The sequence below is a fragment of the Lepisma saccharinum genome, chromosome 7, assembly GCF_977018435.1.
Source record: "Lepisma saccharinum chromosome 7, izLepSacc3.1, whole genome shotgun sequence".
Lineage (NCBI taxonomy): Eukaryota > Metazoa > Arthropoda > Insecta > Zygentoma > Lepismatidae > Lepisma > Lepisma saccharinum.
In genome coordinates, this window is record NC_139235.1 from 55,439,327 (window position 1) to 55,465,210 (window position 25,884).

The 25,884-nt window shown below is 38.4% G+C and overlaps 1 protein-coding gene across 1 annotated transcript in view; it reads left to right on the forward strand.

Moving 5' to 3' along the window:
• LOC145990474 (uncharacterized) overlaps nucleotides 1-25,884 on the forward strand; it is a 462,687-nt gene that overhangs the window by 45,344 nt on the left and 391,459 nt on the right. The window contains exons 2-3 of the mRNA XM_083126168.1: nucleotides 298-453; nucleotides 6,473-6,556. Of these exons, the coding sequence (XP_082982294.1) occupies nucleotides 298-453; nucleotides 6,473-6,556 (240 nt within the window). The remainder of the gene's footprint in view (nucleotides 1-297; nucleotides 454-6,472; nucleotides 6,557-25,884) is intronic.

Below are 25,884 nucleotides of genomic sequence, written 5' to 3' on the forward strand. Positions count from 1 at the left end.
TTGTGGATTTCTACGATCCAAATTAATATATTTTTTTTTATTTTTTTTTTATTTTCCTATATAGTGTCACTTTACTTTAACTTTGGCTAATCGAGATGATGAGACTCTCAAAAAACACCCATGTTCAGGCCAGAGACTCCTGAAATCTCCAATCAGTAAGAATATGTACTAGTTTAAACATGATGCTCCTGGCGTATGAATGGTACTAGCTACGTTGATACATAATGCTAAGATGTGAGCATAATGTCATGTAGGTGTTTCAATATAAGATGGTACAGCTGTTTCCTTCTTCCCTAGTCTCGTGGGTGGTAGGCCTGGAGTGGAAGCAGTGTGTGCCGACGGAGTGTGCCATCGGGACCTTCCACTGCAACAGCAGCAACCTGTGCGTCCAACAGCAACAGAACTGCGACGGCAACTCCGACTGCCCGGACGGCAGCGACGAGTGGAACTGCAGTGAGTACTCTAGTCTGTTGAATGTTACTAACTCTTACATTTATGTAGTGCAACAGTGGAACTGCACCGCAGACCAGCAATCCTTAAGGCTGCTGGAATGCTAATATTTTGAAGAAACATTAAATCCGTTGAACATGGCAGTTTTACTTACGTAAAAAAACACAATAAACGTGACGTCTCGATCCTGTATAGGCGCCTTATTCACCTGGTGGCGAAAATTTGAAGTAATTATTTTTCGTTGGTATTTTCTTCCCCATGCTTTTCATGGCCTCTACACCAAGTTCCACTGCAATCCGTTGCTTCGAAAAGGCTCCAGAGGGCTCTGAGATTTGAATCTTTAATACTAACCACACGAGTACATTGAATTATTGAGTCTCTTGGAATTTTATTGGAATGTGCAGGCACTTTGTAAATACTGAAAGTGAAGTTGCTATGACAACGGGACTGTATTGTTTCTGCCACAGGCCATGAAGTGGAGAAGAAATAACTTCATTAGAAAGCAACATGAGAGAAGAATGCTTCACTGAAAACAATTGGAGCTCTTCGACAAAGAACAAACAGAAAGTTCATTAACATCGTTGGAAAAAGTATTCTTGATAGTAAGCAACCTCGAAAAGGCAATAATAAATAGACAGCATGGAAAGTTATGTAATTGATATTGAATATTTTTTTTTAAATATTAGATTGCCTAGTCGAATAAATACAGGATGTTTCAAAATGATTAGGATTTCGTATGACCGTATATTTGGATCTTTCAAAGTCAGAGTTGGAAGCGAATGAAATCTCATAACAATTCATATCATACATTGTAATAAGTACTCAATGTGGCCTCCTTTAGTTACACCAACACCATCTATGTGATTCGTGCCGTTCTGGCTCCAACATGTTCATTCACACTGACCCCACAGCAGCTACAATGGGATTTTTCAACTCATCCCGAGTTTGGGCAAAGACAGCAAGTACACAATATCCTTAGCCCTTCATTGGCATACGTGTTCCACAGTAACGTGGTTGTTTATGTGTGAGTGTAGTGATCATATATGTATTTATTTGCTTTCGTCATTTTTCGAATATCATTTTACATTCATCATATAAGAAATCATTTACAAATATTTATTGCCAACTATGTACGAGTATCTCTTAGAATTTAAAATTTATTTTATTTGTTATTATATAATAACAAAATTATACTCTTGAATTGCAATATGGCTTAATTGCAGTAATAATTAATGTTTTGTTGTTTATATATTTTATATGTGAGTGAGAGTCTGGAAGTTGCAGTGTGGAAAGTTTCCTTGATCCGTGTTTTATGTTAAGGCACTCTGAGGGAGAGTTCGTGGAGTGGGGTGCCGCATAAGTTTCCATTTATGACAATATGTATATATTTCATATATGCAATGTACCTATCTCATTCGGGGGTATTAATGGTAAATTTTTGAGCAGATCTTTCTTGCATAACATTAGTAATAAAATCCATAATATACTACATGTTGACCTGGGGATGTACACATTCAAGTACTTTGGGGTAATACTAACAAATGAAAATGATATTAAAGAGGAAATAAAAAGTAGGCTTAATTCAGGAAACGCATGTTACTTCTCTCTCCATAAACTTTCGTCATAATTTTAATATCTAAGAAACTAAAAGTTAAAATATACAATACAGTAATTTTGCCTGTAGTATTATATGGATGTGAAACTTGGTCCCTTACATTGAAAGAGGAACATAAACTGTGAGTATTGGAAAATAATATCCTTATGAATATATTTGGGCCTAAAAGGGATGAAGAGACAGGTGAGTGGACAAGGTTACATAACTTAGAACTACATAATTTGTATTTATGTCCGGATATTATTAGAATGATTAAATCAAGAAGACTTAGGTGGGCAGGCCATGTTGCAGGAATGGGAGAGGAAAGAAGAGATTACAGAATTCTTGTTGGAGACCTAATGGTAAGAGACCAGTAGGTAGACCAAGACAAAGATGGAGGGATAATGTTGAGATGGAAATAAAGGAAATTGGTAGGGATGGAAAAGAGTATATATATATATATATTATATATATATATATATATATATATATATATATATATATATATATATATATATATATATATATATATAATATATATATATATATCTTGCTCAGGATAGGGACATATGGAAGGCTATGTTGCTGCAGTCATGAACCTTCGGGTTTAAGAAGGCTAGAGAGTTAGTTAGTTAGGTAGTTGGATATCCACGTAATTCCAGCCCCTCTCAAAAAAAATATCCTGCGTACGCTTGTGCCGCACGTGGATATTTTTTCAGGATTTTTTAAACTCTCGATTTATTCTGGAATCGGTGCTGTTTCTAAAAGGCACATCGAGCTGAATTCTTGAAATGCGATGAAGACGCCTCTCACTCGTTGGTGCTCGAAAGCAATATGAAAACCTTCTGTCGATAACAGACGCCGCCGAGAATCAGAGTCTAGCAACCCCCCCCCCCCCCATTGTTTTCCAATATTCTCCTGAGAAATGTCATCCCATATTCGACCCTCTGCTTTCTGCTATTGTTAATCCCCCTTTATCTTTTCGGGCACTTCTGTCCCATAAATCAACTCGTGCATAAACGTTCCGAAACACACTTCACATTCAAATAAATACCTGTCTCCGCTTGTATTGATTTATAAGTTGGCCTCCTGGAATTTCAATTCAGCTTGCGCTGGCGTCTTGTGCATATTGGTGTTCAGCCTGTCGCTTGGTATTCTTTACATTTGGAGAGGCGCTTGCAATCAACATAGGAACACACTGCAGTGGCATGCGAGATCAAAACTGCTCTGATGAGAAATATAGAGTTGACATAAATGATGCTCCCGATTGGAAACGTTTACAGGGTGAACCCAAACGAAGTTTACAATTTCTGATTGTAATAAAGATAAAGTTCCCCATGAACTTTGCACCATACCATGAGGTATATATAAGTGGAAGTGGGGTCGGGACCCACAGATTCTCGATCTCGGCCATTTTGGAGGTGATGTGATCAGCACCACGACCCCCTGAAAATGACTGGAAACAACAAGAAAAGTAAAACGTCACTCCCCTGTCCCTTCTTTAATCGTGAAAATGTCCTTTTTGACGTCCTTAGCAACGTCCGTTTTCAGGAGGAAAATCCTCCATTGTTTCTATGATAAATTCCTAGTTTGAAAAAGTGCTTCAAACAAGAGTAACATCTACATAAGGAGATTCAGTCCAGATATAGATATTGGTACTCATTGCGAACATCTACAACCCCTGGCCAAATTATTAGACGCACCTAAAAATTTTATGCAAAATTCTAAGGATATGTTATTATCTCGTCGAATTGTTTTTATTTTCAATTTTTCATTCTTCATTCTTCATTTTATTACATGAAATATTACATTGATAACACGTGAACCTTAACAAAAAACAACAATTACTTGACACATTAATAATTACAAATATAATTTCTTACTGTGTTTCTTGAATATTACCTATACAATTCATATGACTGGAAGGCAATTTTAATATTTGGGTGAGCCATCTTTGGCCTTTATCAGTACTTGGATTCGTCTTGGCATACTATCAGTGCATGCTTGTACTTTCTCCTTCATATGAGGATGGTGATTCCACACTTGAATTATTTTTTCAATTAGGCCAATTCTTCTCGTAATTGTTTGCTTTGCCACTTCTTTTTTCACTAGGTATCGAACATTTTCAATTGGGTTCATATCTGGAGATCTTCCTGGCCAGGGTAAGAGAGGAACATTTTCACTCTGTAGAAACTGTTTTATTGATTTTGCGGTATGGCATGAGGTTACATCCTGCATGAATACAGCGGTTCTCCATTTGGTAACCACTCTCTTACTTAAGGTAGCAACTTTCTTCTAAGCACTTCCCTATACTGTTCTTGCCTCATTGTTCCTTGAACCAAATACAGACGTCCTCTACCTTTGCCACTAATGACTGACCAAATGGTAACTTTTATTGGATGTTTGGCAGTCTGCACAACACAACCAGGATTGTATTTTTCACCTGGATGTCTTCTCACAAACAGAGATTTATTCCCCAAGATTTCAAACGTGCACTCGTCACTAAAGCAAATAGATCTACAAAAGTTCAAATCTTTTTCTTTGTGAGCTTTTGACCAATGAAAACGTTTACGAATCAGAGCAGGGGTTAATTTTGGCTTCTTAGCGGGTCTGAGTGCCTTCAGGTTCATATCAGAATGCCTAAGCCTTTCTGCTCTTTCAGATGCACGAACACCACTCTTTTCAAGTTTATCTTCAAGTTCCTTTGTACTCGCAAAATCTATTCCTGAGTCGAATGTTCTTGAAATAGCGTAATGATCTTGGAGTGAAAATTGTTTTACGCCCACATCTGTCTTTCATTTGTGGCTCACACTCTCCACCATATTCAATTTCCTTCTCTATTCGCCTCACAGATGCTTCAGACACATTAGATCTTCGAGAAATCTCTCGATTACTGTCTTAATTTCAGCAATCTTTCTCGGTGTGAAGTCACTTTTTTTACCATGACTCCCTAATGTTAATAATTAAATTTAAAAAAATATACTGACAGTGTACAAACACAATATGACTGCAAAATTTAACACAAATACGATTCACTTATTCTCAAGACGTCCTCCTCTCAACTTAGCTTGAATTGAACTGCGGCATGTTCGTTCAACAACAATGATGTTTAGTGTTGGCGGTATTGTATTGTTTGTAACAACAACAACAGTACCTCCTCTTTTCATATTGATCATTACAATCAAAAGTTCAGCCACAAAGAACCCCATTGCAACATTTTTAATGTGAAAAGTAAGAGAACTGTTAAAAGTGTCCACTGTGTGGAATTACATTACTTTGTATTATTATTACTATTATTATTATTGTTATCAATGTTGTGTATGAAAGTGCATTTTTACGTATTACTCGTATTTGCAAGGGTTCAAATAACGTACAGGAAACTTTTCAGATAACTGATGGTCAATTTTGTACAAGTTTCCCCTTCAAAACTTTTATTTTCAAAAAAAAATTGCGGTGCGTCTAATAATATGGCCAGGGGCTGTATATCGTTGCTATTTATTTCGGGTTTTCCATGTTTGTTGTCGACCATGGAAACGGACGTTGCTAGGGAACTTAAATATTTTTTCTTTCACCCAGAAAACGAAGTGAGTGAGTTATACTTGAATTTTCGCATTTCAAAATTTCAGAATTTATTACATAGGCAAGGTAGGAATTTGCGGGGAATGACGGAAAACAATAATTTTTCAATTATGTTTAAAAATGTGAAAATTACAAACGAAGTATATATTTCTTTTCCAATTTAGTGTAACTTTTAAATTCGTTTAAATAAAACGTCTAACTAACAATTTTAAACAGACAGTACTTATCCAGTTTATTATGAAGAAAATAGACAATAATAGTTTGAATATAACGCATAACGTTGTTTTCTAAAATGTTCAAATAAGTGTACGTACTCACTGTTTGAAAGACATTAAGAGAATTGAGGTACACCATCTCTAACATGCGAGCACAAAGGACATGGCCCAAGATCAAATCGACGTAACCGCGAGTCCACATATAATGGAAACATAATCCAAAGTGAAGGGAAATATGGTCTCCGATTGACATTTCACAATACAAAGGGTATGTCCTCTGAAAAGCTTAAAACTATAGCCACTGGCGTACGCAGGACTTGTACAGGTGGATATTATATATATGCGTTTGGGGGTGAAGGGGGGATACGATGTAACATATTTCATAATTATCATTTTGACCTATTAAAAGTTGTAATCGGATGTTATTTTAAGGCGAGGTTGCATTTACTCTGGATTATACAGGGTTCTCTACTGCTTCCATTTGAAAATTTGATTTCGGGAAGATTGTAGCCCAATCAACCCCTTTCTGCGTACGCCAGTGACTACAGCACTCCTTGCTATGTATATTTACTAATACTTTCACTTATGGATGACACTATGAAACATTCATCTGATATATGTATTTTCTTTCCAGCTGATGAACACGAGAGGAATTTCTGGGACTCGATGTTTTTCAAACCTCCAACCGCAGATTTGGATGAAAAGGAAGATGAATGTAGTAAGTACTAGATTTCCTTTCAAAATAACGCAAGTTATAAAATTATAATATTTCGATTTCATATAGATTTAGCATTTTTGGAAATATTTAGAAAGGTTGGGATGTCAGGCATCACAATTTGCCAGAACTCAAATTGAAGGCAATAAGTATTTTCCTCATGGCTTCACATTTGAAGTCTCTCACTGAACTGAGAAAACCTGTGGTAGCAAATTATATATTCAAGGTTCCGCAGGTAGCAACAACGCAGAGATTTAATTGGTTGTCCTGGCAGCTAATGAAATGACCCGGCAATAAGCGACGCATCTAGCTATCTGGGATCTTGTACGGCATTTACAGAATACTTTAGTGTGGATGGGCTTTCTGTACCTTTCTAATAATTTACAAAACATTATTGTACCAATACTTCCACCTGCCGGTTGGTTCGAAGGAATCTTGATAATTGATGGATCTTGCATCTGTCTTAAAAACAAGTATTTGCAAAATACCTTTGGTTTTGAAGAACAATATTTATGTTTCAACATCTGAAATATTTGAGTTCAAAATATATCCTAATGTCTTCATGGTAATATTTGGTATAATCTCTTGGCAGTGGTAGTGTGACAAATTAGCTGATAGGCCACAGACTACCAGCTAAAACATTAGTTAAGAATTCAGGGATCCCGGGTTGGAATCCCGGCATGAGTATGGATGTTTTTGAGTGTCCATTCATAAACTTCATCATATCATCACTCATTCCCATCTTCGCAAATTTGCCAAAAGTGGCACAAAAAGCGAAGTGAAATGAAGCAAGTCAATCAATCAATTAGTTAACATTTCTTCCAGATATGAGAATGTAACATAGGTAAACAGTTAATAAGATAATTTTACTATCATACGGTATAATTGTCATGCGCAACGGTATAGCTAAGTATTAAGAGAGTGTTAAAAATATTTCCACAATTTTTGTAATGCTTGTCTAAGCTGAGTGGAAGTAGAAATGAAAACTTCAAAATTCGACAAACATTATCAACCAGATTGCATACAGCTAAAATTTACATGAGATCTAACCTGTTATTTACAAAATGACACTGATGAAGTGATCTTCGAAACGCCATTTTTGTTAATTTTAAATTTTCATTTTTTTATTATATATAATTTGTATTGATTTTAATTTTATCTTTAATTTATATTTATTATATTAAACATAACATTTTTTTTAAAAAAATGACGCCTCCTCCACTGGCATCAGCGAAGACCAGTGGTTTCTTTACCTCTGGAAGCCTAAAACTAACGGCAAATGGAAATTCAATGCATGCTTACCACATCAGCAAGTTTACGAATGGGGAAGGAAGTTCGACAGTGGCCTCAGTGAACAGGCAGATGTGTGGAAAGGTTGTGGCGGAATAACCGCAAAAGAGATTAAATGTGATACGGACTATATGCGAAGGAATAAACGCTAAAGAAATTACAGCGAAACGGATTAATTCAGAAACCAGAATTGAACACAGAAATAAGTGCGAGAGGAAAAGCAGTGAAACGGATTAATCGCGAATGGAACAAGGGCGAAGGAATGCGAACGAAAAGAATAAATGCGAAATGGATTGAACGCGAACGGAATAACCGGGAAACTGATATACCGCGAAGATTTCGCTTTAGCGCTGAATCCCTTTCGCGGTTGTTCTGGCGACCTGTGGAAAGACCTTCGCAGTGGCTCATGTGACTGTACGTGCATCCCAAAGATTCCTCCTCTTGAGATATACAGGCACAAACTCAGACTTGAAAATATACTATTATGAAGATCAGCAAAAGATGTGCTAAAATACAGACAACTTGTGCAATTCGACATGCAGAACTATACTAGACCAAAAACATAATTAACATGTTCATTTGACTCTCTCTCGTAATGTAATATACGTAATTACCAGAATGAAACTTGCTTAATTCAATAAGAGTGTTTAACTTCGGGGATCTGTTTCGCACAACGCCGACCCCTGTGGCGGAGTGGTTAGCACATCGCGCTACGACGCCAGGGGTCCCCGGGTTCGAATCCCGTACTGGGCGTCGATGTTTGTGAGTGTGCATTCATCAATTTCGTCGTGCCATCACTCATCTCCATCCTCTCAAATTTGCCAAAAGTGGCACAAGAAGCAAAGTAAAATATAGAAAATCAAATAAAACTGTTTCGCACAAAAATATATTTCATAACTAATTGTAAAGGATTCTTTTATCATAATCCTTGAATGAAGGAAAAGTAGCTGCGCAATTGTTTTTTCTGGATGAGAGATGATAATAAGTTCTCATCCTTCGTTGTCAGAGCATTAGGGAATAGAAATGAGAGGACCAGAGAGGATTTTTCCCGATGGCGTAGTTGTACACCAGTTGAATTGTGTAGGAGGGTCCCCAGTTTGGTCTTCGGTGGAGGTACATTCCACAGTTATCTCACTTTTATTTAAACTGTAGGTCCAGTTCTGATTAGCCTATCTCAGCATATAGTGCACTTACAACGAACGTTTATTTTGACTCTTAGGGAGATTTCAGACCGAAGCGACTCGGGACACAAGTCGCTTGGAAACGAGCCAATCAAGAGCAACGTTTCACACCATAGCGGCATGACAAACCGCATAAGCATGCATTCGATTGGTGTATTCCTCAAGCGACTAAAGCAACAGGCTACAACGGACACGGAGATTTCACATCGAAGCGACAAGCGATATGGGCCCCTTCGGTCTAAAGCAAAACATTCAACGCTCACGTGCGAACAACAGATCGAGGATGCACGATACTGAGAAAACGGCCCAATCCGAGCGACGCAAGCAACAATCGACACGTGCAGTCAGTAGTGTTTCTATACGGATCGGAACATTGCATTTCTTTGTGATGGTTGGTTTCCAAGCGAGATGTGCCTCTTGCCGCTTCCGTCTCAAATCTACCTTAAATTATTTGCTCGTTACCTCTAACAAAGAAAGTAAATTTTGCTTTCAAACATAACCCCTCTTGAAAGTTAGGGAGTGAGACAAAGTGTTTTCGCACAAAATTCGACACGTATAGGTATATACACTTTTAAAAGTAACCTAAAATTTAAGTTATACCGTTAGAATTAAACGGAGTGCCCGTTAATTTACAAACAAAAAAGACGCAACGTTTTCTCTTATTCAAATTTGAATGTTTTGTCATGTTTAAAGATAGAAAATAATTATAAATTACGGTTGCGTGCACCATAATATATATTCGGAAAATGAATAATTAAAGTTATATTAATTAGGGTAGCTATGCAATGACCATTACCACTTTAAAAATCGTCACTGCCCTTTTCTTACCGTAGCTTGATGGCAGCAGAAATTTATGGTCATAGGTAGTCAACCTTTTACTTGGTATCTTCCAAATGCTTATGTTTTAGGGCATTAAGAGACTAATCTGAGAAAATAAATACCTTCTTGAAATTCACATGAGTTCCACATATGACACCATATTGGTGGAGGTGTATTTTTCGTTTTTGCTAATTAGTTCAGCAAAACGACACAGATCTCGGTGTAATTTTCTACTAAATTAGGTACACTAGTTGTTAAAGTTCAATTGCTTAACAAGGAAATGGCTTAATGAAGCGTTTGAAGTCAAAATTCTGGAACGATGATCAAATTTTCTTTTGCAGTATGGTGCTGGAGGATTGGGGGGGCTAATCTCCTAGACCCAATTATGAGTACTAACTGGGTTTTGGTGCCGTGCCCCTTTGTTGGAGGGTGAAACGAGTATAATCTGTGTGCTGGGAGAAGTCCTGCCAATCATTAAGCTGACATGTTAACATCGATTTACTAATTGAGTATTAAGGTTCGCGATATTTGCTGGCTACAAGGTACTCTCTGAGGAAGGACGTTCATAATGATTACACTGCTGACGATCTGTCATTCAATCATTCAACACTGGATTTTAATTTTTGACTTGCATTTGACAAGTCCTGGCAATGAAGTGGCTAGCATTAAGTGTAATCTCCATCCGAGAATTACATAACTTTGTCTCGGGGGAACACAGGGTATGTAAGGACCATTGAACTGCATAGCTATACAAGGTGATTCTTTATGTAGTTTACAACTTCAATAATTTATAATTATTTATTGGAACCACATACAGACTTGGTTTATATGTCATTATTCAGCAAAACACTTCACGTTTTTTTATTAGAAATCTGTTATGGTTCAATGTGTGCACCGTTGGTCATCCTGGACACATCCCAACGAAAGTCAATTTCCTGCCAAACATTAACCAGCATTTCAGGGGTAACATTAGCGAAGGCTGTTGTGATGCGATCTTGAAGTTCATGAACATTATGAGGTAGGGGAGGGGTGTACACCCTATCTTTCGCTAACCCCCACAAAAAGAAGTCGAGTGGAGTGTAATCTGGAGACTGTGGCGGCCAGGCAATTGCTCCACCACGACCTATCCACTTGTCTGGGAAACTATGATCAAGGAATTCCCTTACCTTTGTCAGGTAGTGCGGCGGTTGTTGCCACCATATGCGCCCCTCATGGCCATCTTCATCCAACCGTGGAAGAAGGAAGTTCTGGAGCATATCCAGATAGACTTTGCCGGTGATGGTGCTCTCAGCAAAGAAGAATGGTCCGTACACCTTTTCTCTGGAAACAGCGCAAAACATGTTCACTTTGTGACTGTCACGAACCAGCTGCACGTGCTCATGTGGTTTTTCCGTGCCCCAAATGCGACAATTGTTTTTGTTAACTCGACCGGAAAGGTGGAAAGTTGATTCGTCGCTGAATACCACATTGTACAAGAATGACTCATCATCACTGATACGATTCAACATGTTAACACAGAATTTGTCGGGTTTGTTTATCCGCTTCACTTAGTGCTTCAACCAAGGTCACTCGGTATGGCTTCATGGCCAAACGTTTACGCAACACACGCCAAACAGTGGTCTGAGGGATACCAGTTTCGCGTGATGCACGCCGTGTAGATTTTCGAGGACTGCGGACAAAACTCTACCTAACAGCTTCCACCACATCGCCAGCCACGGGTGAACGCCCTGGAGCCTTTGTGTGTCGCACAGAATAACCTGTTTCGATAAATGTCTGGTGCCATTTGTACGCTGTTGGTCTGCTGGGCGGGTCCTTGTCGTATTCTGTGCGAAACTTTCGCTGTACGCTCGTTCCTGACTTGGTTTCTTCGAACCAGAACACGCACTTAGCTCTTTCCGCACCAGTGAAAGTCGCCATTTTCAACGATAGACCGGTGGCGCTGCATGTGAACAACTCCGCAACTACACACTACGTGAGTCAAAAGTTGAAGTGTTTTGCTGCATACTGACATATAAACGAAGTCTGTATGTGGTTCCAATAAATAATTATAATTTATTGAAGTTGAAAACTACAATACGATGCACGACACTGAGAAAACGACCCAATTCCCAGCGACACGTGTAGCTTGTCGTGTCTCTTTGTTTCGAAAAATTGAATTTATTTCTGAAGGTGGTTTCCAAGAAACTCGTGTCCCTTCGGTCTGAAAGCTCCCTAAAATTAATTTTCTCTTAGTTTCCCCAAGTTTATCGACCCCCCGTAACATTCACTGGCCTTTATCCTTACATGTAATAAATAAATTTCACCTCACCTCTGTCCCACACAAGTAAATATCCAGGGGTGTTAGGTCTGACGACCATGGTGGCAATTCGCCTATGTAAGCAGAGTTTTGCTAAACCTGGATTGCCATGTAAATTTATGCAAAGCTGAGATCGGTATGTGACAATCAATTCTTCTTGGACAACTACATACTTTTATTTCAATAATAACTTCATGTCGCTGCCAGATCTGAAGAAATGCTTCCTGTAAATAATCACTTCAGAGAATTTGTGTAAAGCTTTCTTAACGCTGAGTTCTGTAATAATCATTCTCATATCTTTCCGAAACTGCACTATTTTCTATCTCTGGCGTCGTTGAAGCCTATTGGTTCTTTGTGAGTTCTTGTCATTCGCGTGTACGTAATTAGAAAACCGTATGAGGCTAGTCAATGACTTGCTCCTGGCTTCACAGCACTTTCTGTAACAAACTTTGTCCGATTTTCTTTATTGGCTGTCGGTATTGGCAGCGGCAGCCTGCTCGCTTGGGAGAAGGGGATTATCAAAAGTAGTTGTGCTTTTCTCTTCTGTTCTTTCCTCCTGTTTTTGCATTGTTGTCGACAACCAGAGGGGGGAAGGCTGTGCAACCTCTGCTGGCTGGAATGCAATCAATATAAAGTTATTTTGGAGCTTCTTTTTACTTCAGTTTTGTTTTATTGATTTCGTCTGACATGATTTTCGATCGCGTGAGTTTATCGAATGAGAACTTGGCCAACACAGCATTTTTCGTGTAGTTAGCGAACATGTAGACAGAACCTACCCTACCTTAACCTAACCCATTCTAACGACACTTAAGGGACCGGTATACACGTCTAAATATTTGCTAACCTCACATATCTTCCAGCCTGTCCTGAACGTATTCGCTGACTTCACACAATCTGATTTTCCGATTGAATTCCCTTCTGTTCAACTCCTAAAAGACATCTGAGGAGATATCGTAGTAAACAACTACGATGCATCTCGGTGAAAGTTGTAACATACTCGTTAGGGGTAATATAAAAATATTAGGATCTGGTACTATCGTGTATTCGATTGTCCTTTGTTCTTGATCACGTGACGTTCTCTGCTAGGGGAGAGAATGCGCCTGTTAAGGAGTTCTTCCTTCCTGAGCAGCCCCAGAGTGCACACGTACTAAGTTGGTTAGTCTATTAGTTAGTATTAGTTTATAAGAGACAAGTAATAGTTGCAATGTTCTATCATAATAAATATCCTTGATTGTCCTTTGTTAAATTATGACCATGCTTTGTATTTGCATTGTAATGAATATTAATGAGAATAGATTCAATAATTCTTTGAACAATTATGTAATAAATAACCTTATTGGCAGTAGTCAAAAAAGTTTCAATCATTGAAATAACAAGACCTCTGATCGAATATATTAATGAGCCTATATTCTGCTATACTTAGCGTAGTTACTATTTGTAGCGATCTTACACTTCAAAGATGGTTACAAAGTCACGCGATTTACACAACTTCTACCAGCAGATAACTGAAATATCGGTACATATCAGCGCTTAATATTTCAGGAAAGGGTATTTTGTGGGAATTTCAGCGTGCTTGTGGCGCCCTTGTCGCTCTCAGCGGAGTCACCTTTTTTTAACCAGACTGTGAACCATCTTCTTGATCTGTGACTTTTCTCCAAACTCGATTATTTCAATAAGTTCTTTTGAGTTTCGTATGACAAAATATATTTTTTTGAACGAAGTGGGAAAGCGAAATAATTACGTCGATCGTCGACCTATACTGCTTTTCCACCACGTGTAAGATAGAAAAAACGGGAAAAGGGAGAAAAAGGAAGACAGAAATCCATGGGTAGTAAGAGAGACATAGCCGTAAAGAAAGGGCTTAAGAAATGGAGCAAGAGCGAAAGAAAGAAAGAGACGATGATTGAGAAAAAAATGAAAGAAAGGATGTTTGAGAAACCTAACTATAAATAGAGAAATTATTTGCAGGACTGTAGCCGTATACCCTCTGGTGTACCCCACGCATTAGAGTATGCCTTCTACTTTCGTCCCGTTTATATTTTATTTACGTAACTTGACCATTTCTCCAGTGAGCTTAGCTATTACTGTCAAATACTTCTTGTTTCACGTGATCGGGAACATAAAGTCATTAAGGTCCACCATTTGATCAGTTAAAGCCTAAGAAATGTGTGAAGATTTGCTTGCAAAACCACCGAGCTGCAAATGACGCTTATTCTAGAGCTGGTGCAAGACGTTCTTGTGACAAGTATAGTGACGTATGTATAAATGATGTTTTCGAGTTCACAAGTAGAAACAGTTCCATTATAATACTTTATGGTTCAATTTAAGTCGTTCGGTCATCGAAGTATTTATTTCAAGTTTTTCATTTATTAGCAGTATTATTAAAGTTATTAACAATATATAAATTGACAATTCACAAAAGCAATATCAAGAAGAAAATAATATACAATAACATCTGTGATGTAGCCTTTACGTTTAAGCACAATAAATAGAATATTTTTCATTTTAAAAATGTCTTCTCTAATGTAATATACCTTTTATATCAATTATGAGTGTATCATCAGTATTTTACCATCAATGGCATCTTTTGTGCAGAAGTTAAATTATTTTACCCATAGTTAATGGAAACGTAATCCTAAGTGAATGGAAACATAAACACCACTAAAAGGCTTCAATAAACTTTGCGTATACTCTCTGAAAGTTTTGGGACCACAGCAATGAGATTTTTTTTATTATTATTTGGCGTTTCTTTTCTGCCACTTTGACTAATGAGAATGTGTGGTGATTCACAAAGAAGAAGCCAACGCCGGGATTCGAACTCGGGAACTTTAGTGGCGAGGTCCAAACTCGACCAGTAACGCGCCTTTGGTCACAGAACTGCATCGAATTCTCCTTCCGTGGCTGAGTGCTCGGCGTAATGTACTACTAAGCCAGAGGTTTTGGGTTGGAGCTAGAGGATCTATCACTGTGTTTGTCTCATCGTCCATTCTACCAATGCATGATTCATCTTCATTGTAGCGATTAAAACGAGACAGGAATCTAACCCAGTACCACTTGATTGCAAAGCGACAGCAGTAGCCACAGAGAAAGATAGCGATGCGTCTTTGTCGCATCATCCTTTCCATCAGTTCATCATCCATTTTGATCGTTGAATCAAGCCGAAGTTACGGAAGCGACGTTGATTGATTGATTGAATTTAAGTCATTTTAAGTAACTTTTCTGCCACTTTTAGTTAATATGCTAGTTGCTAATCTATTTATATCATTTTCTTTCTTGTGGTCAATTGTCGACTTTCACGGCGGAACGGTTGACACAGCGCGCTACGATGCCGGGTTCGAGTCCCGGCATGGACGTGGGTGTCCTTTGCGAGTGTCCCTTCATCACATTATATCATCACTCATCATCAGCATCGCGATTAGCCAAAAGTGGCAGGAGAGCAACGCTAAACAACAAGAATACAAAATACTTATGGTCAATTATGCATCTGTAATTTCTGTATTCTGTAAATTCATAAACTATTAGGATAACTGCATAGCTTAACACATTATGTGGGTAGGCCACAAATATATTTTTTATATAGTTATGGAATCTACAAAGTAAATTTTAAACTTAACTATAACCCTACTGCAAATAATGATAATAATCGTGACGATGAAGATGAGTGATAATTTCATGAAATTGATGAAGGGGCACTCACAAAGAATACCCATCCCTAGGCCGGTTTTCGAACCCGGAAACCCTGTCTGGTGTCGTAGCGCGCTGTGCTAACCACTCCACCGTGGAGGTTGACAGGAAGCAACGTTGAGTAGTCAAAATAGAGAGAAACATAATTGTTAGTGTGGAAACATTTTCGAATCCCAAGGTGGATTATCTGAGGCACGTTTTTTTTAGCTTAAAATCTCTGCATAAACAGCTTTGGGGATCTCTCGCCCTCTAACTAACGGGCGTTGGAGGTTCTAGGAACCTAATGCTGACAACAATGATGACAGGGGCGCCGACTTGTCAAAATTATTGGAGGGGGGGCCTCTGATCACTGAAATATATTAATGAATGACTCACTCTCTCCCTTTTTTAAGTTTTGGCCTCAGTGTTCGGAATCTCGTAAAAGCCCATGAATTCCTCAAAAATATCATTCACAGTTTGAATGCAGAATGTCAATTGTTCACGGATGGATATGTCACAAGTTTCGTCAACCATAATAGCAAAATATTCCCGACTTTTAATATCTGCTACCACGGAGCGGAAAACAGATCTCCCTAATATATCAACGATCTCGTTCTGAATGTCATGAGAGAGCCATTTGTAACCCGAACGTCCCATCCACTACCCTAGTTCATGCACATCGTCTTTTGAAACTCTTTTTAGTAAAAATGTTAACAATATTCATAATTACATACTTAGTATACAGTAATAAGTCATGTGTTTTGCTGTCTCTGGTCTGGTCATAGGCCCCCCCCCCAAAGTTGATGGGTAAAGGGTCTCAGCCTACAAAGTTGATGGTCTAGAACATTTCAAATGTGTATTTAAAGTTAAGTTCATGTGGCACAATTCAGAGTAAACTTTAGAAGAGAAGCAAAATAATACATTAGATCCTATTAAGGAAAATTATTTGAGGGCTCTGCCCCCACATCGTTAACATTGGGGGGGGGGGGTGGGCTCGAGCCCCCCCAAGCCCCATGGTGTCGGCGCCTATGAATGATGAACAATGCACTTGACCTTGCGGAAAGGGAAAACATTGCAAAGTCTAAAAATAACAGCCGATTCTTCTTTCCATTGTTTGTTTCAGCTTCCAAATAACTTTCGGCGGCTGTCACTGTGGGGGAAACAGAACTCTATTTCCATCCCAGCATTCAAGGAAGTTTATTTTGTCTGTTTCCTGTTAACCAATGACAATCGTGTTAATTCGAGAGGGAAAGCTCATTCAACTATTATAACAGGTTTCCCTTGATTTTCTTGTTTTCCTCCTCCAGAGAAACGGGGAAGACTGGATACATCATTGCCCACCTCCTTTTATTTCCCTTTCAAAGTCTTTATACCGTACCTAATTTATTATTTCTACAGAAAGGAAAAATTGTTCTGTTGATCATTTCAATTAATGATGCCCAAAAACCAGTGTCCGGAAAGTGACTTGGTTCAAAAAGTAACTGAGTTACAGTTAATCATTTTAGGAAGTAACTCAGTTACAGTTACTAGTACGGCAATGTCAGTACGCACAGCTACACGACACAGATACTGTGTACACCGTATGATGCAATCATATGAGCGCGTGGTTAACTACTAACCTTTGTGTAAAATTATTTAAAAATACAACAAAATATTATAATCTAGAATGTTCGTCGTTGTAGACATGAACGTGGATGCAGCCAATTGTAAGTTTGTTGGTTATTCTTTTTGTTATGTTTTAAACTAATCGAAGTTAAACGTATTGTTGATGGGGGTGTATAAGTGCTTTTGATTAGTATGACTTTTTCCTAGTTCCACTACCACGTTTGAAATAAATGCGGCAATTCACATAGAAACACAGAAGTTTTCACTCGGAATTAGAAGTGAATTGCAGCAAAGCTTGGAGGCTCTACGCCTAGCATACAATGAAGCCTATAGCTTCCTTGCTTAATCCATTCTATGAAAATTTTTAAACCCTGGCATCAAGAGAATAAACATAGTTTACACGACGTGTATACTTACTTCAATCCCCACCCACTAGAAATGTTTCAAACACACACTGCTCTCGAGGACATTTTCCTATCAGAAGACTTGTTCTGTAGGAATATTGTTGATTCTGTTTATTTTATTTCGTTATTTTTTCACTTTTGACTAATCGCGAAGATAAGAATGAGCGATGATATGATGCAATTGAAGAAGGAGCACTCACAAAAACAGCCATGCCGGGATTCGAACCCGGGACCCTTGGCATCGTAGCGCGAGGGAATGACCGCTAAGTGTTTTGTAGGAAGAAAATGATTTCGACATGGATAATTTCTCCTAGATTAGACATCAGAAGTCCACACTTTCCAGCTATTCAAGATTCCTCTAGTGCCGAACATATACAGGGGAAATAGATAAGTGGGACCAAGAGACCTAGACAATTCAAGCTACACGGAAGATGCTTCACACGAAGAGAAGAGTTAGAAAAACAAACGAGGAGCTTAATTGAATGTTTTCCTTATGATCTCTAGACAATTCATTTCTGAGAGAATTCATTCACCTGAAACAACATCTTTGTTTTCAAAGGCTCTGTGAAGGTAAGTCAGATACTCCCCTTCAGTCCTGGAAGTGGTTGAGGTCTCTTATTTTACCCCGACGTTGAAAGTTGCTTTGGGATTGTTTCTTTAGACAACTACTGAGAGGAGAGCTAGAGTGGTGGTTATTATAATGGAACAAACGTTAGCTAAACGTAAGATAGATGTCGGTTCCAATCGAGCCATTTCATTAATTCTATTTCAGTTACTTTACGTCACTTTTGCAATGTCTTGTATTAATCACGACGATGATAATGAATAATGAACTATGAAATGTATTATACAAGACCCGCCCATAAAAAAACAGATTTTTTTTATTTTTAGCAAAGAAAACAAGTAATTACCTTCAAATGACTTTCATGACCTTCAAAATAATCACCAGAGGAGGCAATACACTGTGACCAGCGTTTGCACAGGTCTTGGAAACATTGTTCATAATCATTGACAGTAAGTGCTCGCAAAATACGCGTAACATTTAATTTAATGTCCGCGACGTCGTCAAATATTCGCCCTTTCATATCCATCTTAAGCTTGGGAATAAGGAAAAATCAGCAGAAAATAGAGGGCGATTGATCACTGTCACTGATTGCTTAGCAAGGTAATGTTGTACAGACAATGCAGTATGAGGCTGAGCAGTATCGTGTAACAGAAACCATTGGCCAAAATCTCAGAAGTCCTTCATAACCAGCTTCATCCTATTTCTGAGTCGACCAAGCACTTCCTTGTAATACCACTGATTGATTGTTTGGTTTTCGTTAAACGTCTATCACCTCTCACCAGTGCACGAACTTTCTCCACATTGTCGTCATTCCTTGACGTTGTAGGGCGTCCTGATCTTGGTTCATCCTCGACACTTTCACGTCCACATTTGAAAAGATTGTACTACTCATACATCTGGGTTTTTGATAATGCTGCATCAGCATACACTGCCCGTATCATTTGTAATGTTTCGGTAAAAGATTTACCCAATTTGTAACAAAACTTTATATTGTACCGTTGTTCCATCTTGGTGAGCGTATTTTGTACGCCGCCTGCACACGACCTACATCTGACGCACGCTTGCCTCGATAACGACGGCCTATAACAGGTTGAAACATGCACTGACGGGAAGTTTAGGTATAGCTCTATGCAGTGTTGTCAGAATAAGGTACCTTTTTATTTGGTTTGTTTCTCTTTTTTTTGACAGTTCGGTTTCTTTATGGGCGGACCTTGTACATTCATGTCTTAAGGTAGCTTCGAACATGGTACGTCTGGTTTTGTATCGCGTCACGCTCATCACGTTCGGCTAACCGATCCATAATAAAAGTGATTAGCTTATCTATGCATAAAGTACACTTAGACAAACTTAGTCGTAAAACAAGATGTTCCCACTAAACATAGCTTACCTATCAACAACAAGCAATGCAAAATGAAGCGTGTTCATTATTCTAAAATTAATAATTTTATTTTGTATAATAAATTTGTAAGTAATGGAAAATCCATTGTTATATTAATTGTAAGCACTTATTTTTCATACTTCGCATTCTTTCATTTTTTTAATTAAGACAATAAAAATAAAATGATAATATAACATTAGGGCTAAGCCGATACTACTTTGAACCGATGCCGATACTCTCACCGATAGCCACCGATACCGATACTTGTATAATTCCAAATTTAAAATAACAAAAGGTTATATTATATATGTATACATATACACATTATATATATATATATATATATATATATATATATATATATATATATATATATATATACACACTGCCCTCCAGAAATTAAGCAACAACAAGAAAATGTGAGGTAAAAGAGAAAACAGTTGGAGAAAACAGAAGAAAAGTGGTGGGCACGCCGAAAGAAAGCATCGAATGCGTTAGGGATCATATCCCTTATTAGTGTCAGACAACGGTCACTTTCGTTACAAATAAAATATGTACACCCTCCGGCCTTGTGTTTGATTCTATTGGATGACCACCATTTGTTGCTTAATTTATGGAGAGGAGTGTATATGCGACTTTTACATTTGGAGACACATGACAAAACACCGGTAAACTCGTAAGAAGAGCTCAGGGAGATGATCTTAACAGCTGGTCAACACATCAAGGACACCGTCACATCACGCGTTAAGAGAGAAAATGTCCGTAAAAACCTGCGCATTCGTAACGGAGGTGCCCACTTTGAGCAAGACATATAATGTTCTTTAATTGTATTGTTCATTGATTCCATTCACATAAAGATGAATGAAGTATTATTTCTTGTACACAAATGTGAATGTCAGCAACATTTGTACCTTGTTGGATAGCAGATGTCACAAGGAAGTAATTTAAGTAATTTGTACGGTTCGTGTCATACCATTTTTGTTATTAATACGTTGCCAAGTATACTAAGAGTGCAATTTTTTATCATCACTTGTAAGTTTAGACCCACCCGTTACTTACATGTGATTGTTATTTGGAAAAAAACCTTTTCTTCAACGAACCACTTATTTGTTAGCTATCAGAAAACGCTGAAATAAGTTCCATACAATGAGCAGTTTTTCTCAATTCGTCTTTTTATGTGGAAAATTGTCGTTTTTTAAAAAAAAAAACAATTGAAATTCGATTATCTCGAAAACTACTAATTTTCGGACGGGGTATCATTTGGTCAAATTTATTGCAAATTGTCTCTACTTTAACCCCTTTCAGGGAATACATCTAATTATCAGTCACGCTGTATATAAATATATGTGTGTGTCTGTGTATTACATTTTATACATACACATTTCTGACGAGGGGCGATGAATAAATTAACCCACCAACCGATGCTCTGCTGCAACGATGCATCTCAACTTCACATTTTTTTAAGTGACAATCGATCAGATTTTTCAAATATTAGAGAAATATTAAGTGCAAGAGCAAGGGAATCGTGTGGTAGTCGTCCTCCTCTCCCCCAATGTGGAAAAATGAGATGAAGCCTTTTCAACCTCCTCTAAAACTAAAGGATCGCTCTTCCCAAACTAACTTTAAATCATTCGTGAACACAGGAATAATTAGCGATTTACTATCCCCGGACACGACGTCTAAAACTTACAGTAAAGCTGTAATGTTAAACCAATCTCTTCTCTTTTTGTCCTTTAACAAAGAGAATAATAATTAGTAAATGAAATATAAGAGGAGAATGAAAACTTACCAGTCTCTCGCTTCTACATCAGCCGATTGACTTCAGCATAGTGATATTCCGACGTGACTTTGCTTTCGATATACTTTCGGCAAATGATTTCTAAGAAAAATTAAATGCATAGTTCTATTGCTTGGCGTGGGAGGAAATCCAAACTAGGGATTGCCAAACGGATCCGTATCCGAAAGTTCCGGATCCGAGAGTTTCGTATCTCAATTCCATTATAATATTACCACACCTTAAAAGGTATTATAATCTTAGATTACCAAGAAATTTTTCATTAGTTAGGCCTACAAGATTTTTTTTCAAGTGTTGTTCCTAAAATACTTTGCTACGCATCGGTTAAACCCGCCTCAAATGTCAAAATGAGGACAAATTGACGTGGGGATCTGCCCCTTGTGTTCCCCTCCGATTTCCATGAAAAAAACAAGTACGTGGGTCGTTCAATATGTAAGTTTCCGTATGCTGTAAAAAAATATTTTTAAGATACATTAGAAAACTATACATACATGTGTAGGAGGGTCCTTCCTCACTTCTCCACATAATCCCCATAGAGATTCAGGCATTTGTCCCACCGTTGCACCAATTTGTCCATACCCTTTGCAAGAAAATCAGGGCTCTGGCTATTGAGCACTATTCTCACATTCCGCTTCACTTCTTCATCTGTTTCGAAACGGTAACCTTGCAATTCAGACTTTTAACACCGAAAAAAGATGGAAATCACTCGGCGCTAAATCGGGGCTGTATGGAGGGTGGGGCAGCCGTTCCCACCCCAATTTCAATGTTGTGCTTGCACTGCTGAATGGGGGCGAGCGTTATCGTCAAGAAGAATGACACAAGCTGACAGGAGACCTGGTCGCTTATGTCGAATTGCGTTTTTAAGTTTATCCAATGTTTGACAATAACGGTCAGCATTAATTGTTCTTCCTCGTTCCAAAAACTCCATATGCAGAACGCCCTTAGCATCCATGCTTCTGAACTCCTTATGACGCGAGCCCGCGTTTTCCGAACAAGCATTTACTTTTCGCCCTTGAGCGCATGCGCCTTCACGTCTGATAACGAATCGATTGTTGTTCCTTGTAGACGAAGGATGGCGCTTGTCAACCATGTGCTTCTTTTTAATGGCATTGCTTTATACAATATTTTATAGCACAGGGAAACTTATATATTGAACGTCCCTAGTATCTCTTCCTTTGGGCCCCTCCATACACCTGCCAAGTTTCATGGAAATCGGAGTGGGACAGGGGGTCAGATCCCCGCCTCAATTTGTCTTAATCTTGACATTTGAGGGGGGGGGTGCCCCCTAAAACTTCTTTTTAGCCGAAACAAAAAAACACGTATTTCTTCCTTTGGGCCCTCTATACACCTGCCAAGTTTCATGGAAATCGAAGGGGGACACTTACATAACCTCCCTTGTAAGTGTATTAATTACAAATCGCGCACGCGCGCACATAGTATATCTATCTATCTATCTATCTATATATATATATATATATATATATATATATATATATATATATATATATATATACATGTATGTATGTATGTATATTATATATATATATATATATATATATATATATATGTGTGTGTGTGTGTGTGTGTGTGTGTGTGTGTATTAGCAGGTAACAATATGTTATAAACACATTCTTACTTTCCAAAGAAGCGCTCATGTGGGATGGCCAAACGGATCACGTTTGGATCCAGAACCGAAAGTTCTGGATCCGCATTCGGATCCGAAAAACTTTAGGATCCGGAACCAACCGGATCCGGATTTCGGATCCGCCAGGATCCAGATCTGGTCATCCCTAATCCAAACCCATCACTACACTGTCCAGAAACTAACTACTATCATCATCTGTCGTTCAAAGAAAAGTATTCCCCTGCCGTGTTCCTTGTGCCGTAACACTCCTGCTGAAACCCAGTCGGGACAAACAGAAGTATAAAGACACGTCCAACACTTTCATGGGCGATGGATGACCTTTTTTACTACGGCAGGTCACTAAAGAGGGGGATGTCCGCAAACACCAGAGAAAGTGGAAGGATTACCAACAGGTGCATCGTTGGCTTTCGGGACCTCATTGGTGTTATTGTAAAACGAGACCGCATCTGTACGAACAAAGCCTGGTAGACTTGAAAGAGAACTAAACATATGCAGCAAACTCCTATGGGGATAATTTCACGTTTCGCTTGATTTGCAAGATACTTGATTGCGAGTCTTATCTGCGTACAGATCTTTGTGTCACGCACTTGCTGTTCCCGAAAACTTGAGTACAGTTTCATTTAACAAATGCACAACTATTTTTCATTTTTTTTTCAAAACCAAAGGTAAGTTGGAAAAGGTTAACGAAACTTTGGAATGAAAAAAGACAATTGCTTTTGACGACTCAAAAACAATGGTGTCGGCGAGTATCAGTGAAAAAATATCAGCCGATACTTACTGATACCGATACATCGGTATCAGCCCAGCCCTATATAACATTCCCCTGCTATACGTGTATATTTTAACATGATATTTCAAGTAGATTGTGTACTTACGCCTAAGCATAGTAAACTAACAAGTATAGCAAAGTGTTTGCTCAATGAGAGAGATATGTCTCAGAACATTTTAAATTATTTTATCTTTGATTGTGTCACTACATATGACTCTTCCAAAATCAGTGTGTCATGAGTGATTAAATCTACTGGAAAATTTCCAAGTGTCTTAGAGATTCATACCATGAGCGAACATATTCTAAATGTATACATTTCATATAAAATACACAAAGAAACACACGTACCCAGACCAGACCTCGAAAATACAACTTTCGGTTGCATGAGAGTGAATTAACCACTGAAACCGTTTGGATAATGATGCGACATCATTGTCAACACGTACGGTATGATGGTGGTTCTGAAATGTCCTTTTTAAAAACTAAGTTACAGTTACTTACTTCGAAAGTAATTGCGTTACAGTTGCTCATTTTACAAAGTAACTCAGCTGCAGTTTCTGTTACTTGAAGGTAACTTACAATCTAATTGCACATAGTCAATGGTCATTAATTCTAAAAAAAAAAAATATATGAAGTGCTACATGTGCTTTATTCATATCTCTGGTATATACCGGGTGGTCCAAAACTCCCGGAATGGTCAAATATCGTGAGAAATACACATCGAATCGGAAAACGAAAAAATACGTGTTTAATAAGTGAAAGAAAGCTATTCAATGATATCGCACGTGATTCCCTGTGAAACTGAAATTTTAAATGGACCCCCATTTTGTATTGTAGAATCGGATTGTACGTAAGAAAATAACCGGGTTTCTGTACTACATTTCGCGTAACACAAGAACAACGACGTGGACGTAGTAGTATTTTGTTCCCATCGGGGTGCTTGTTTTAGGTGAGTCCCCTCGCCTCTCACCATTCGGTGTTCTCACCAACCTCAATTCATTTCCTGCTCAAATTGGTATCCCCCCCTTTTCTTGGCAGAGTCCCAACCGAAGATACACACCATTGGACACATTCTGTTACATCTCCAGACTAATGTCATTTGACACTGTACGAATTCTGTCTTTCGATTCCTCGATATCGTTGGGTTTGGTTTCAAAAACTTTGCTTTTCAAGTATCCCCAGTAGAAGAACTCAAGAGGTTTGAAATCGGGTGACCTCGGTGGCCACTCTATGGTGCCCCTTCTACCAATCCACCTGTCAGGGAAAACGTTGTTCAGGACATTGCGAACAATTAAAGCAAAATGAACTTGAGCTCCATCTTGTTGATACCAAACATTCACGAATGCATCCCCAACGATAGTTTGTATTTCAGGTATTATCTCATTGGTCAACAAATTTATGTACTTTTCAGATGTCAAATTGCCATCAATGAAGTATGGCCAGATAATACGATTACACAATATTCCAACGCAAACTTTAACTTTTTGAGCGTACTGTGTACGATGCTCCCTCATCCAGTGGAGATTCTCAGTGGCCCAATACCTCATGTTATGCCAGTTGACAGATCCGCTCAACTCAAAGTTAGCTTCATTGGTGAAACAAGTCCACCACAGAAATCGATTATTTCTGTCGAATAGTAGCATCATTCGCTCGCAATATTCAAGTCTACGATCGTAGTCGTCTCCGATGAGTTCTTGCACTAGTTTTATTTTGTACGGATGAAACCGATGCGACTTCACAATTCTAAGGATAGATGTTTTACTTACTTCGGTTTGTTGAGCTACTTTTCGACTCGAAGTATGGGCGTTTTCTTGGAAATGAATTAGAACTTCCAAAGATTTCTCGTCGTTTGTAGCAGTTTTAGGCCTTCCACATCGTGGTTCATCCCTGACTGCTCCAGTTCTTTCGAAGCGATCAACGG